The sequence below is a fragment of the Mirounga angustirostris genome, unplaced genomic scaffold (genome assembly GCF_029215605.1).
Source record: "Mirounga angustirostris isolate CCGP_5_RB_7025 unplaced genomic scaffold, mMirAng1.0.hap1 SCAF_3, whole genome shotgun sequence".
Taxonomy (NCBI): Eukaryota; Metazoa; Chordata; class Mammalia; order Carnivora; family Phocidae; genus Mirounga; species Mirounga angustirostris.
Window position 1 is genome coordinate 192,178,538 of NW_026991711.1, and position 14,071 is coordinate 192,192,608.

The 14,071-nt window shown below is 54.8% G+C and overlaps 1 protein-coding gene across 1 annotated transcript in view; it reads left to right on the plus strand.

Moving 5' to 3' along the window:
• Positions 1-14,071, plus strand: part of RAMP1 (receptor activity modifying protein 1) — a 44,347-nt gene that overhangs the window by 11,735 nt on the left and 18,541 nt on the right. The window contains exon 2 of the mRNA XM_064587344.1: positions 3,172-3,310. Within this exon, the coding sequence (XP_064443414.1) occupies positions 3,172-3,310 (139 nt within the window). The remainder of the gene's footprint in view (positions 1-3,171; positions 3,311-14,071) is intronic.

Below are 14,071 nucleotides of genomic sequence, written 5' to 3' on the forward strand. Positions count from 1 at the left end.
GCTTGGAAGCACCCTGGCTTGCCTCCACCACAGAATGTCACTGACACGCAGCTGGGGTCGGTGACCCGACACCGGACAGACCCTGATGCGCAGAGTGGCTGCGTGCCAGGGAGGACCCGCACACTCGGCAGGAAGTGGGGCGGCGGAGAGGTGGCCCACGTTGTTCTGAGGAAAGAAAACTGCTCAAGGCCCTGAATGAGGCTGCGGAAGTGGGCTGGCAGGGGCCTGGGTGGGGGGCAGCTGGGAGCCCTCGGAGGGGAGGAGGCGATGGCCGCGGACAGGCCACATTTGGGCCTGGGGTTCGCTGGGGAAGGGTGTGCCTGGCGGGGAGAAGGCAGGGTGCTGGGAGCAGGGAGGGGTGGGGACAAACGGAGGGGTGACCCTTGGAATGAGGCTGGACGAGCAACTTGGGATTCCTTCCATGAGTCGGTGTCTGAGCCCTCCTGAGCTCCCCCTAAGCCCCGGCACCTCACCTGTCCACGGCAGGCGGGCTTTCTTAGGGATACCCTGATGGGCCAGATGTCACCCCTTCCCCGAGTCTGCCCAGATGGCGCCAGGGGTCATCCACAGCTGGTCCTTGGGGTGCATCCGCCGTGCCCGTGTGGGCTCCGTGGGGACACACCTGGGCTGTTGGAAAGTGGCAAGAACTCAGGTGGGTGGGAGGCTCCTGAGGGCAGGGGGGCCCCCCCGGGCTCCCAGAGAGCCCCAGGGATGTGCTCTGCCCTCCCAGCCTCCTCTGCTGCACGCTCCAGTGGGGGCTCTCTGTCCCAGGGCGTTGAGGGACGGGTTGCCTCACCTGCCTGTGGGTCCTCACCCTCCGAGAAGCTCTCCCCACACGCCAGCCTTTCGTCTCCGTCCTTTCTCCCCAGCTTCTCAGGCCTAAAGCCCAGGAGCTTTCCAGGGTGCCCTGCCAGCCCCAGTGGGACCCGTCCCCAGGGGACGCCATCCAGGACAGTGGGCGCAGGGACAGCTGGGCCTCCCCTCTACCTCCGTGTGCTGTGGGGTTTGTTGCGTGTTTTGTCTGGGTTTTTCTTTTTCTTTCATTGCTATGAAATTTTGCTGTGTCAGCTTCAGCCGCCGTCTGAAGATGTGTGCAGCCCTGTGAGTCTGTCGCTTACTTAGTTCAATGAATTAGTTCTCCTCCCATGCCCTTCTCGTATTCCGGTGGAATCAGTGGGCCTTGGGGCCTCCACATAAATCCTCCGAAAGCACGAGGAGCCCCCAGCCTCCGCTGGGGTTCCCCTGCTGTATCTCTTTCCAGAACCCCCAGGATAACAGTTCCCTCTGACCACAGTCCTCTCCTGACCCTGAGGCTTGGACCCTGCGCAGCTCAGTGTGTGGTTGCCTGCTGGGGGCTGGCCACCTGTCCTCTTCCCGAGAGCTGCCATTGCCCTGAGGGGACAGCTCTTGCCCACTTGTGACATCCTGGTCTGTCTTCCAGAAGCACAGGCTCCTGCCCAGCCTCTGTCCATCCCACACCACCTCCCTCTCCAGGGACTCTGGGAGGGCACAGGGAGGGCACACCTGAGGGCCACTTCAGGGCTTTGCTGCCAGGGCTCCCAGCTGCCGGCAGGTGGCCTCTGTGGCTGGCCTGCCCCCCCCCAGGTCCTCGGTGTCAGTCTGCCCTTTTGTTAAAGGCTGCCAGTTGGCTCTGTTACCTGTGACTGAAACTACTCTTTATCTCTTCCTCTCCCAATTTGACACCTTACCCTGTGAACCAGTTGTCACCTCTGCCCCATCCAGGGCTTCAGCTTCCCATTCAGCACTCCATTCTGGCATGGTTATGGGCTGGGTCAGAGCCCTGGTCTGCGGTTTGTGGAATTCATTCATCCTTCCGCCCAGCCACCCATTTACCCACCCATCTCTCCATCTGTCCATCCATCTATCCATCCATCATCTGTCCACCCATCCATCCAATCATCCATCCATCCATCCATTCATTCCATCCATCCACCTACCCACCCATCCATCCATTTACCCACCCATCTCTCCATCTGTCAATTCATCTATCCATCCAATTCATCTTTCCATCCATCCATCCAATCATCCATCCATCCACCCACCCACTCATCCATCCATCTATCCACCCATCTATTCATCTGTCCGTCCATCTGTCCATCCATCCGTCCGTCCATCCATCCATCCATCCATCCATCCATCCATCCAATCATCCATCCACCCACCCACCCATCCATCCATCCATCCATCCATTCATCCATCCATCCATCCATCCATCCATCCACCCATGCCCCCTCCCGTCCATCCACCCACCTATCTACCCATCCACCTACCCATCCGCCCATCCAGTAACTAGCTATTGAGCCCCCAGGAGTTGCATTCTAAAATGGCGCTTAACAGCCTGCTGTCATCACTCACATCTGTGACCCCAATCACCCCCTTCATCATCTGCCCTCTCCCCCCAGATTTGCAGCAAAAGACAGGTCAGGCCCTCCACTGCACTGCCCAGCTTGTTGCCTAGTCCTCAACCTCTTGGGACTGGGCATTGGCTGAGTGTGGGACCCAAGGTAGGTGAGACAACGTCAGTCAAGTCTACACCTCTTCTGGTGCTGGGACCTTGGGCCCGCTTCTGAGCCCCAAAGCCTCAGTTTCCCTTACTATCTAGTAAGTTGATGATCACAATAGGACCTGCCTCCAAGATAATCCGTGCATGTGAAGAGCTTTGGGCAGTACTCGTGTATCATAGGGGCTGGAGTACCAGTTCCTCTACATTTTACTCCTGGAAAATGGAGGCAGAGGCGGGGCAGGAGTCTGAGGGGCCATGGGGCAAGCCCACTCAAGTACACACACCCTTCTAGGCCATGTTTCAGAGTCAGGGACCCCAGAACACCCCACACAACCTGCGTGCCCTGAGGGCTCCCACCCTCTCCTTGGGCCATTTCACCCACTGCCCTGTGGGCTCCCCAGGCCCAAGAGCTGCAAGATGCAGCTGGGTGTCCACACATGTCCGTGAGGCCCATCAAGGAGTCCAAGAACTCCTGCAGCAGGCAGAGCCTTGGCTGGGCTGGGCTGTGCTGGGATCCTTGAGCCACAGGCTCCCTTTCCAGGGATCAGGTGGAAGCAGGCTCTGGGCCGGGCCCCCCATGGGTGCATAGGGAAGGTGGGGGAGGGTGGGCAGGGCCGACTCATGATCCCTGGGTGCTCTCATTGCAGTGCACCACATCCTAATGGCCACGGCCTGCCAGGACGCCAACTACGGCACTCTCCTCCGGGAGCTCTGCCTCACCCGGTTCAAGGTGAGCATGGAGGCCATCGGGAAGACACTGTGGTGTGACTGGGGCAAGACCATCGGGTAAGTCTCATGTGTCCCCTGGTGGGAGGAGTGTGGCTGGGGTGGGGGCTGCAGGGTCTGGTGCCAGGAGTCCACTCAAGGCCACTGGGAGGGGTTCTTCACCAAGGTCTAGGGTGACAGAATGCTGGCCACAGGCGGGGACAGCCTAAGGGCAAAGGAGGATGCCAGTGATGAGTGAGTGTGGATGGAGGAGGCTGTGTCCATGATGACCTGGGCCAGGGTGGATGCTGGGCCTTGTCCAGAGGGGCCTCTGCTGTTGGAGGGTTCCATTTGGGCTGTGTCCCTCTGAGACACATGTGGCCCATCCAAGTGCAGGCGTGTGGGGGACGGTCTAGTGCCCATAGGGCTGAGTCTCCGTGACAGGAGCCCCCGCTCACGGGGGTGTCTCTGCTGGTTCCCTCGGTCCCCGTGGTCAGGTTGAGGCTGTTCTTCCTACCCTGTTCAGGGCTCAGAACTTCCTGGGACAATGGGGCTGGCTGCACTGGAGGGATGGCCCATGAGTCCCCAAGGACGGCTGGCACTGGGCCCCTTCCCCTTTGTGACTTCGGTCTTGCTGCCAAAGTGCCCTTCTTCCCACCTGGCTGGCTTCATTCACTGCTTCCCTTGGCCCCTCATCCTCACTCCCTCCAGTCCCACCTGGCCCTTGGCTGCCACCCACTCCCACCTACTCCCTGTGGGTGACCCATCTCATTCATTTCTGCATCTTCCTTCTTGTCTTTCTTTTGCACAGATGAGCAGGTGTATGAATTTTTCTCTTCTATCCTTCTCACATGAAGTATATTATACTATAGATACTCTCCTACTGTACTATAGTGTAGTATATGCTGTAGATATTCTTTTTTTTTTTAAGATTTATTTATTTGAGAGAGAGAGAGCAGGGGAAAGGGCAGAGGGAGAGGGAGACAAGCAGACTCCCTGATGAGCAGGAGCCCGACACAGGGCTTAATCCCAGAACCCCAAAATCATGATCTGAGTCGAAATCAAGAGTTGGATGCTTAACCAGCTGAGCCACCCAGCCGCCCCCTGCTGTAGATATTCTTATACCATACTATAAATATTCTTACGCTACTCTATGCTAAAGATATTCTTTTACTATGCTATGCTATATTCTTATTCTATACTATAGATTATTCTTGTACTATGCTATAGATATTTTTTAATTTTTATTTAAATTCAATTAAATTAACATATACTGTATTATTAGTATCAGAGGTAGAGTTTAGTGATTCATCAGTTGCATATAACACCCAGTGTTCATTCCTTCAAGTGCTCTCCTTAATGCCCAACATCCAGTTAAACCATCCCCCCACCCACCTCCCCTTCAGCAACCCTCAGTTTGTTCCCTAGAGTTAAGAGGCTTTTATGGTTTGCCTCCCTCTGTTTTCCTCTTATTTTATTTTTTCTTCCTTTCCCCTATGTCCATCTGTTTTATTTCTTAAATTCCACATATGAATGAAATCATGGTATTTGTCTGTCTCTGACTGACTTATTTTGCTCAGCATAATACCCTCTAGCTCCATCCCTGTCATTGCAAATGGTAAGATTTCATCCTTTTTGATGACTGAGTAGTATTCCATTGTATCTATATGCCCCATCTTCTTCATCCATTCATCTGTCAATGGACATCTGGGCTCTTTCCATAGTTTGGCTATTGTGGACATTGCTGCTATAAACATTGGGGTGCAGGTGCCTCTTTGAATCACTACATTTGTATCTTTGGGGTAAATACCCAGTAGTGCAATTGCTGGATCGTATGGTAGCTCTATTTTCAACTTTTTGAGGAACCTCCATACTGTTTTCCAGAGTGGCTGCACCAGTTTGCATTCCCACCAACAGTGCAAGAGGGTTCCCCTTTCTCCGCATCTTCACCAACACCTGTTGTTTCCCAAGTTGTTAATTTTAGCCATTCTGACTGGTATGAGATAGTATCTCATTGTGGTTTTGGTTTGTATTCCCCTGATGCCCAGTGATGTTGGGCGTTTTTTCATGTGTCTGTTGACCATTTGTATGTCTTCTTTGGAGAAATGTCTATTCATATCTGTTGCCCATTTCTTGATTGGATTATTTGTTTTTTGGGTGTTGAGTGATAAGTTCTTTATAGATTTTGGACACTAGCCCTTTATATAGATATTCTTTTTGCACTTTCTTTTCACCTACCACTATATGCTGGAAATCCGTTCTTATCAGCGCATAGAGAGCTTTGTCACACATTTTTGCGGCTGGATAATAGTGCTCTGTGCATAATTTTCCAAGCACTTTCCCATCAAGAGGCATTTGGTTTTCCCAGTATTTTCCAATTTCAGGGAGTGTTGAAGGGAATGACCCTGTGCATATGCGTGCTCATGTTGTCGGAGCTACATCTCCTCGGTGACTCCCCGGGCGGGGGCTGCCAGATGCAAGGAGGGAGCACGCTGTGCCGAGCATGGCCTGTTTCCCTCCAGGAGGGCCGGCAGTGGGCAGCCCCACCTGCAGCATGAGGGAGCCGCTTCCTGCCACCTGCCCGCACACCTTGAATCCTCACCGCCTGCTCAGCCAGAAAGGGTGTCTCCCTGGTGTGTCAGTTTGCGTTTCTCCAGGGACAGGTTCATCTTCTGTTCTCTTTTCTGTGAATGTTTGTTCGTGTCTTTTCCCCTTTTCTGTCAGGTTTCTGGTCCTTTTAAAAGAGTTCTTTCTTTTTTTTTTCTTTCCAAGACTTTATTTTTAAGTAATCTCTACCCCCATGCGGGGCTCGAACTCACAACCCTGAGAACCAAGAGTCGGGCGCTCCGTCCACCGACCAAGCCATCCGGGCGCCCCTAGAGAGTTCTCTGTGTTAGAGGAGACGTTAGACCCTTGCCTGCCGTGCGTGTGAGACATGCTCTCGCAGCTCGTTAGCTGTCTTTTGACTTCGTTCCCGGTGTTTCTGCTGCCATGTAACCTTGTTTTCACATAGCCGTGTGCATCAGCATGTTATCTGCCCGGATCTGAATCACAGCTGGATGGCCTCTCCCCATGCCAGGGTTCAAGAGGATCCAACCCTGCTCTCCCCTTGAGTCTGCGTGGTTTCGGGGGCACGTCTCAATCGCCGGTGCATCCAGCCTTCATTCTGGGGCAGCGTGCTAGGAAGCAAGCTCTGTCTTCTTCCGGATGAGCTGCCTGGTTGTCCTGTTCATTCATGAGCCCATCTCTGCCCCCCCCCATGAGTTGAGGTGCCCCTTTGTCCTGTGTCATCTTCCTCCACACTTTGCTCACACTGTTATCAGCACTCCCTGTTTCAAGCCTTCTCCTACTACCTGCATCTACAGCATGAATTCTCCTCCAGAACAGTCGGTCTTCGCTGCCTACCGAATGCTTACTTATAGCTCGCCTCATTCCAAGAAAAGTTTATTATTACAGCTAGCATTTAATAAGTACCTACTGTGTGCTAGGCAATGGGCCAATCACTTAGCATCTGTCATCTTGTGTAAGTAAGCAGCAACCTCAGGAGATGGTAGGACAAGTTGTAATCCCTACCTTATCTGCCCAGGGGCACAGCTCGCAAGGTGTCTTTGGATCCAAAGTCTCAGCTCTTGGATGTGAGGGCGATCTGGCTGCAACATCTGTCACCCCATTGTTCGCCAGAGTTGATTCGGCTGATCTGGCTGGGTAGGCGGGTGTCCCCTTCCTCCCTCACCGCTCCATGTGCGTCCCTCCCAAAGCTGCGCGCTGGGTCGAAGAGGACGACCGTCCCCGATAGAGGAGGACCGTTCTTCGGTCCAGGGTATACGAGTAGCTGTGCTCCCCTGCTAGAACCTCCAAACAAGCTCTCAAAGTCTCAGCTCTTGACACTCCCCAGGGATACGAGACGGCTCCCTCCTGATTCTCAGGGGAGATGTGGGGATGCCCTGTCTTTGTAGAAGTGGGAGGTGGTTGATGGCCTTCAGTCAACTCATCTTGGCCCCTGCCAACGTCCAGGGGGCCTGGTGGGGCCATTTGCAATGGGCTACCAAGCCTGGTACTCAAGCCAAAGGCAGACTTTCCAGAATCTCCTGGAGCAGTAGAGTTCTGGGGTGTCTTGGGGCAGACAAACTTGTCTGGACGATTGGGTGCAGGAGAAGAGAGGAGGGACCCAGAGAGGAGACCCGGCGTGGCGAGGGGTGCAAGAGCTCCGTGTGCAAGCAGGAGGGCCACCTCCAGGACAGAACACAGTGTCCAGAGAGGAGCAGGGCCCCAAGGTGGAGCAGTGACAGGCAGAGAGCCAGACGGCGGGCTGGTCCCAGGGAATTCTCCCAGCCCCGGCTGGGGAACGACAGGCCAGGCAGGCATCTGACAAAGGGTGCAGGTGCTAGGAGAGACCCCTCCCTGAGCCAAGTGCAGCTAGGGCCTGTCGTTGGGCTACAGGTGGCACCCCAAGAGCAGACCTGGGCAGTCGCTGGGGTCTGGGATCCAACCCCAGGCTAACGCTGAGGGTGGAGAACTCCAAAGGCACGAGGCCAGAGGTCCCTGATTCCTGCTGCTTGAGGTCACGGCTGTCCTAGCAACTGGGCTGGGCCTGCAGGTGGCTCCAGTATGACAGAGGGAGGTTCTGGATCCTGCTCTGAAGTCAGAGGATTTAAAACAGCTGCATGGCGGAGGAGACTTACCTTCCTCCCAAGTGACAAACGTGAGCCCGCCTCCTGTAGGATGCACACTCCGCAGGAGATGGGGACCAAATCCACTGTGGGGCACGTGGGGGCCGCTCACGCCAGCTGGCTCTCTGGCCCCCAGGCTCTCAGTGCCACCTCCTGTGTCACAGCAGACCGAGAGGGGGGCCCTCATCAGCCCTGCTTCACTTAGGACACTGGATGGAAACATTGGGTAATTTCTGAAGTACTTCTCAGCATCACTGTGCATCATTGCTCAGAGATCAAGACCTTGAGAGGAAGCAAAGGGCTGACAAGAGCATTCAGGCCGTGTTCCAGCAAGAGGACAATGACCTGCCCTGGGACTGTGGGTCTGCTTGGTCCATGGCCTTCGACCCTGACCCCAACTCCTCAGTCCTGAGGGTGGCTTGGGGGCTGCTCCTGAGTCCTTTCTTGTTGGGGAAGCTTGGGATTTCTCAGATTCCCCAGGTGTCTGACCTGCCCTGGTCTCAGGTCCCCTGAGGACAGATGGGCTCAGCAGGGCAGGTCCCCAGCCCCCCCCACCCCCGCCTCCGGGCACCAGGCCCAACCCATGATTCCCCCGGGGCTAGCTTGTTAAACTGCAGGCCTGGTCTGCTAGTGGAAATATAATGCCATTTAGTGTATTAACTGGGAATATAATCTAATTTGGGGAGCTACAGAGAACATGGGAAAATGTGTCATTAGAAACTCTCATCTCCAGAAATGTTCCTGTGGGTCTGGGGGAGGGAGAGAAAGAGCAGAAGAGAGAAGGAGAAGAATCTCGAACATGAGGAACTCAAGGAGAAAATGCTTGGCTTTGAAGTGACTGCATATATGGGATTTTCTCCCCAAGACAAAAAGTGCTGGGTGGATTTAGGAGGCCCCTCTGCCATTCCTTTCCTGTCCCACTGCTGGCTCCCAGGTGTCACCTTGAGAAGGGAGAGATGTCGGAGGGGTCCCAGGGGACTGGGTCACCACCTTCCATGACCAGGCATCAGAGAACCCAACTTCACCTTCACACCGGTCAAGGCGCCCCTCCCGTCTCTGCCCAGAAGCTTCTGGATTTGTCACTGCTGACGTCTCCCCAGCCCACGTCCCCGGCGTCCCTCCAAGCGTGCGGACCCCGTGCCAGCATGGAGAGCCCTCCAGGCTGTCCCGAGACGCGGCCCAGTTCCAAGGAGGGCTCTCCAGCCCTGGGACATTGAGGGAAGGACACAGAGCAGATGTTTAGGGTGCGGGCTGCAGTGCTGTGACCTCAGCCAGGAGCGCAGGCCCCAAGCTCCCCTCCCGGGGACTGCTGACAGGACAGGGCTCCTGGGCCCCCCGCGGGACGTTCTTCAGGGCTTGGGGTGCTAGAGAAGCTGCTTGTGTTACGAATCCCAACAGGAACTGTAAGGGAGGCACAGAGGTCTCCCCAGGCAGCGGCTGCCGTCCTCCCAGGGACTCCAGCTGCACCTGGGCCATGTGGCCCAGGCCTCAGGACAGGCCACGCCCAGGGTGCTCAGGCCGCCCTTCTCTGGAGCCTGCCAGCTACCTGGCAGGGCCGCCTGCCCCCGTGGGGGCCTCCCGCCGGGCCGTGAGCTGCCGGGGAGCCCCCATCTGTGCGGCAGGGCATCTGCGCAGGGACCTGCCCTGTGCTCCTGAGTGCTCGGTCGCCCTTCTTATCCGGAGGCCCTGGGACAGGTGCCCGCTCCCCACCCCTCTGCCCACCAGGGTCGGGGCGGGGAGGGGGGCTCCTTCCGTGTCTGCAGAGCCCAGGTGCACAGGGATCCTGACTTCTGGAGGCCTTCGGGGCCAGGGGGGCTGTCCCAGGAAGGTGGCCCAGCTTGCCCTTGGGAGCCAGGCTGGTTCTGCCCAGGCCGTCCCTCCCGCTCCCCAGCCCGGGGCCTCACTGGGGAGCTCCGGCCCTGCGGGAAGAGGTGCGGACACAGCTTTTCAGGGCCAGGGCAGGTGGCCTTGGGTGAGGGTGTCTGCTGTGGTCCTCCACAGCTCTCCGCACGTCTTTGCCTTCCCCCCCATGCTCCTGGTGTGCAAACGTGGAGGGAGGGGGTTCTTCCACTGCTGGTGTCAGCAGAGAGGAAGGACACTTGAGCTGGGCCCGGAGCTCCCGGCAGCCACCCCTGGGGTTTGTTAGGCCACAGCTGTGACAGGGAGGCATCATGGGACTCAGAGTTTGCTGGGCGGGCAGAGGAAAGGGGGGACCTTTTCCTCCACCCTCTCGAATTCAGCTTCTGGAAGTATGCACCTAGGTGGCATCTTGGGGAGAAGTGTACCGTACACACCACCAGGACCCCACAGCAGCAACAGGGGAGGCTGTCTGTGAGTGGAATGTCCATGGCGGCAGCGAGGCAAAGGCCTGCCAGGCCCCTCCACCCTGTGTCAGGAGCTCCACCACGGCTGACCTGGGGGGGCAGGTGGAGGGCTGGGGCAATGGGACCAACCATGGGGGAGCGGGGCATGCTGGAGAAGGAAGGAAGGAGTTGTCTTAGGCTTTGTGCACCCAGATCTGTGCTCTAGACAAGAGGGGAGGGGGGCACGGAAGGTTCTGGAAATCTGCTCTCCCCAGCCTGCACCCAGAGCCAGCCCTGGGCAGGCAGATGCAATAGAAGAGTCCTAGGGACGCCCTCGGGGGAGACCCTCAGACCGTGGCTCCCAGCCCCACCCTGCCCCAGCTGCATCATCACCCCAGCACAAGGTGCCCGTCTGGTTGTGCCCCATCAGCCAGAGGAACGGTCTGCATTTCGGGGGGTGGGAAGCCGTCACGGGCAGCAGCGGCATGTCGGGCCGGGGCGTCCTCATCTGTATGCCTACTCCAGCGAGCGTTCTCATGATGATCCCCAGACAGTCTGTGGATGGCCACCTGTTGGCCTGGAGGCTTTTAGGGAATGGGCAGGAAGAACCCCACTTCCTCCTTGAGAAAGCTCCCAGAAACGTGTGTCTGCAGAGGCCAGAAGCCGAGCGGTCCCTTGTGTGGGGTGGGGTGGGGGGACGCTGGGAGCCAGCGAGGAGGACCGCCGGCCCTCGCTCCTCCCCGCCCAGGGGCCACGGTGTCGTCCGAGGCCCCCCTTCATGTCTGCTGCCGGGTCCTTCCGGCCGCAGCAGAGGGCACATGTGCTTCCCCAGACACGGCCGTGACCGACCGAGTAGAGCCGTGGCGCCAAGCCTGCGTGACATCTGTTTCCATTGAGTGATGAACTGCCCTGCTCCCCCCACCTCCTCGGTCTGGGGATGAAGTCACCATGGAAAGGTCAGCAGCAGGGCGACACTGAGCAGATCCCAGCTGGGAGCGCAGGCTCAGGCAGGTGGGACGGATCCTGGTGACGGGGACATGCGGCAACATGCCGTCCCCTCCTGCCTCTGCCTTGGACACGCATCTCTGACTGCCCGCTGCCCCAGCCCGAAGGCCCCAGGGACGTCCAGGCTGTGCGGACAGGAGTGTGCTGTTAGGGAGGGGGGCCGGGCGGGCTCACGCGGTGCACCCCGAGTGTGTTCTCAGGTGGCCCCCGGGGCTGTGCCCCCCAAGGGGGCAGGGAGCACGCGGTGGGGAGGTACAGTGGATGCGGCAGGGTGGGGGTCACAGCAGCTGTCCCCCCACCACTGTCATCCCCCCCACTGCTGACCTTCAGCCTAGCACTCCTCCCACCCCCAGGGTCTCCCAGGACCCATCCGTTCATCGGTCATTCTGTTGGTGGCCATCTTCCGAGCACTCTTGGGGCCGGCGACACTGAACCCACCGTGGGACAGCCCCCCGGGAGCTGTGGCACGGGGTGGCCGTCTGCCTTCCCCATGCATGTTTTGAGGACAACTTGCTCCCCTGGTGGCTCCCAGGACTTCAGCCCTGGACACTTACACACGGAGTGCCCTGCGGGACAGGTGCCTTTTACGTCTGCGCTCCCCCTTCGCTCAGCTAAAAACCGGAGAACCCACTTTCTTAAAAATACACTCCTTTTGAGTAGCAAGAGGTGAGTTTACCCTCCCAGCCCGGGCCAGCTGGATGCAGCCTAGCTCCGTGGCGGGAAGGCCAAACAAACATCCTGATTTTCGCAATCCTGTTATGTTGAGCCTTTTCCAGGTTTTTGTTATAAATGATGCAGTTCTGTACATATGATCTTCTTTTTTTGACTAATTTCTTTAAGAATTCTTACAAATGGACTTACTACAGCCCATGCCATGAACATTCTGTACTTCTTTTTTTTTTTTTTTTAAGATTTTAATTTATTTGAGAGCTTGAGCACAAGCAGGGGGAGCGGTAGAGGGAGAGGGAGAAGCAGGCTTCCTGCTGAGCAGGGAGCCCAATGCGGGGCTCGATCCCAGGACCGTGGGATCATGACCTGAGCCGAAGGCAGACGCTTAACGACTGAGTCACCCAGGTGCCCTCATTCTGTGGTTCTTGATAGGTTTTGCCCAGTTGCCATTTTATTTTATTTTGTTTTGTTCTGTTTTGTTTTATTTTGGTGCAAAGAGGTGGTCTTATTAAAGCACGGGACAGGACCCATGCCAGAAAGGGCTGCCCTCCCAGTTGCCCTTTTAAGGAATTGTCCTAATTTATATTACCAGCAGCATATGAAATTATTTATTTCCTCATATGTTCCTGAGTATTGAGTTTGTAGAGATTTTAGTTTTGCAGGTTTAAATGAGATTTCTCTCCTTTAATGTGCCCGCCTTTGGCTGTTAGAAAGGAGAAGCCGTTCTACAGTTGTTTGCATTTTTTTCAAGTGCAAATTATCTGACCATAACTTTTGCTACTTATCTTCCGAGTCATTGGGAGTATTATTAATCTTATTTTACCAACTCCTGAATGTGGTAGAAGTTAGCTATTTGTTGTTTTGTTCCAAATATTTTCTCTTCGCATGTCCCTTGTGTTTACTTTGGTGATGTTTGTTTCCCTCATGTAATATATTAGTTATTCAGTTTACATGTGTGCCCTGACTCACTCCTCAGAGGTCTGTGACTTGGGCACAGTCCTATCTGTTCCAGAAATTCAATTGTCGCAATTTCAAGGGAGTCCTTTGGCCACAACATTATGTTCTGTTTCTATTTAGTTGTTATGTGTTTTGAAATAACATTTCTTGTAGTTTAACATTAAGACATGAATTAAAATTTATTTCCTTCCTACTTCAATGATGCTAACTTAATTTGTTAAATATTATTTCCTACCTCCTCCGTTTGGTTATGCGTAGCTTAATACATAATATGTTCTTGTGTACATTCGGATCATTTCAGTTAATTTTTATTTATGTCTTGGGGCCATACCCTCCCTTCCCATCACCGTGGCTCTATAATATTTTCTACAATTTAGAAGATCTCATGCTCTCTTGGTCTGTTCGTTCTCATTGCACTTCACATTATGTTTTGGTTTCTTTGCTATATTTTCTGCCTGTTTTTCCAGAAGAATGAAGAACCATTCTGCCAAGTTCCATAAGCGGTCACATTGAGATTTTTTTTTTTTTAATTTTATTATGTTATGTTAGTCACCATACAGTACATCATTAATTTTTGATGTAATGATCCACGATCCATTGTTTTCATATAACACCCAGTGCTCCATGCAGTACGTGCCCTCCTTAATACCCATCACCGTGCTAACCAATCCCCCCTCCCCCCTCCCCTCTAAAACCCTGTTTGTTTCTCAGAGTCCATAGTCTCTCATGGTTCGTCTCCCCCTCCGATTTCCCTCCCTTCATTTTTCCCTCCCTTCTCCTAATGTCCTCCATGTTATTCCTTATGTTCCACAAGTAAGTGAAACCATATGATAATTGACTTTCTCTGCTTGACTTATTTCACTTAGCATAATCTCCTCCAGTCCCATCCATGTTGATGTAAAAGTTGGGTATTCATCCTTTCTGATGGCTGAGTAATATTCCATTGTATATATGGACCACATCTTCTTTCTCCATTCATCTGTTGAAGGGCATCTCAGCTCTTTCCACAGTTTGGCTATTGCAGACATTGCTGCTATGAACATTGGGGTGCATATGGCCCTTCTTTTCACTACATCTGTGTCTTTGGGGTAAATACCCAGTAGTGCAATTGCTGGGTCATAGGGTAGCTCTATTTTTAATTTTTTGAGGCACCTCCACAGTGTTTTCCAAAGTAGCTGTACCAACTTGCATTCCCACCAACAGGGGGGTTCCCCTTTCTCCACAACCTCTCCAACATT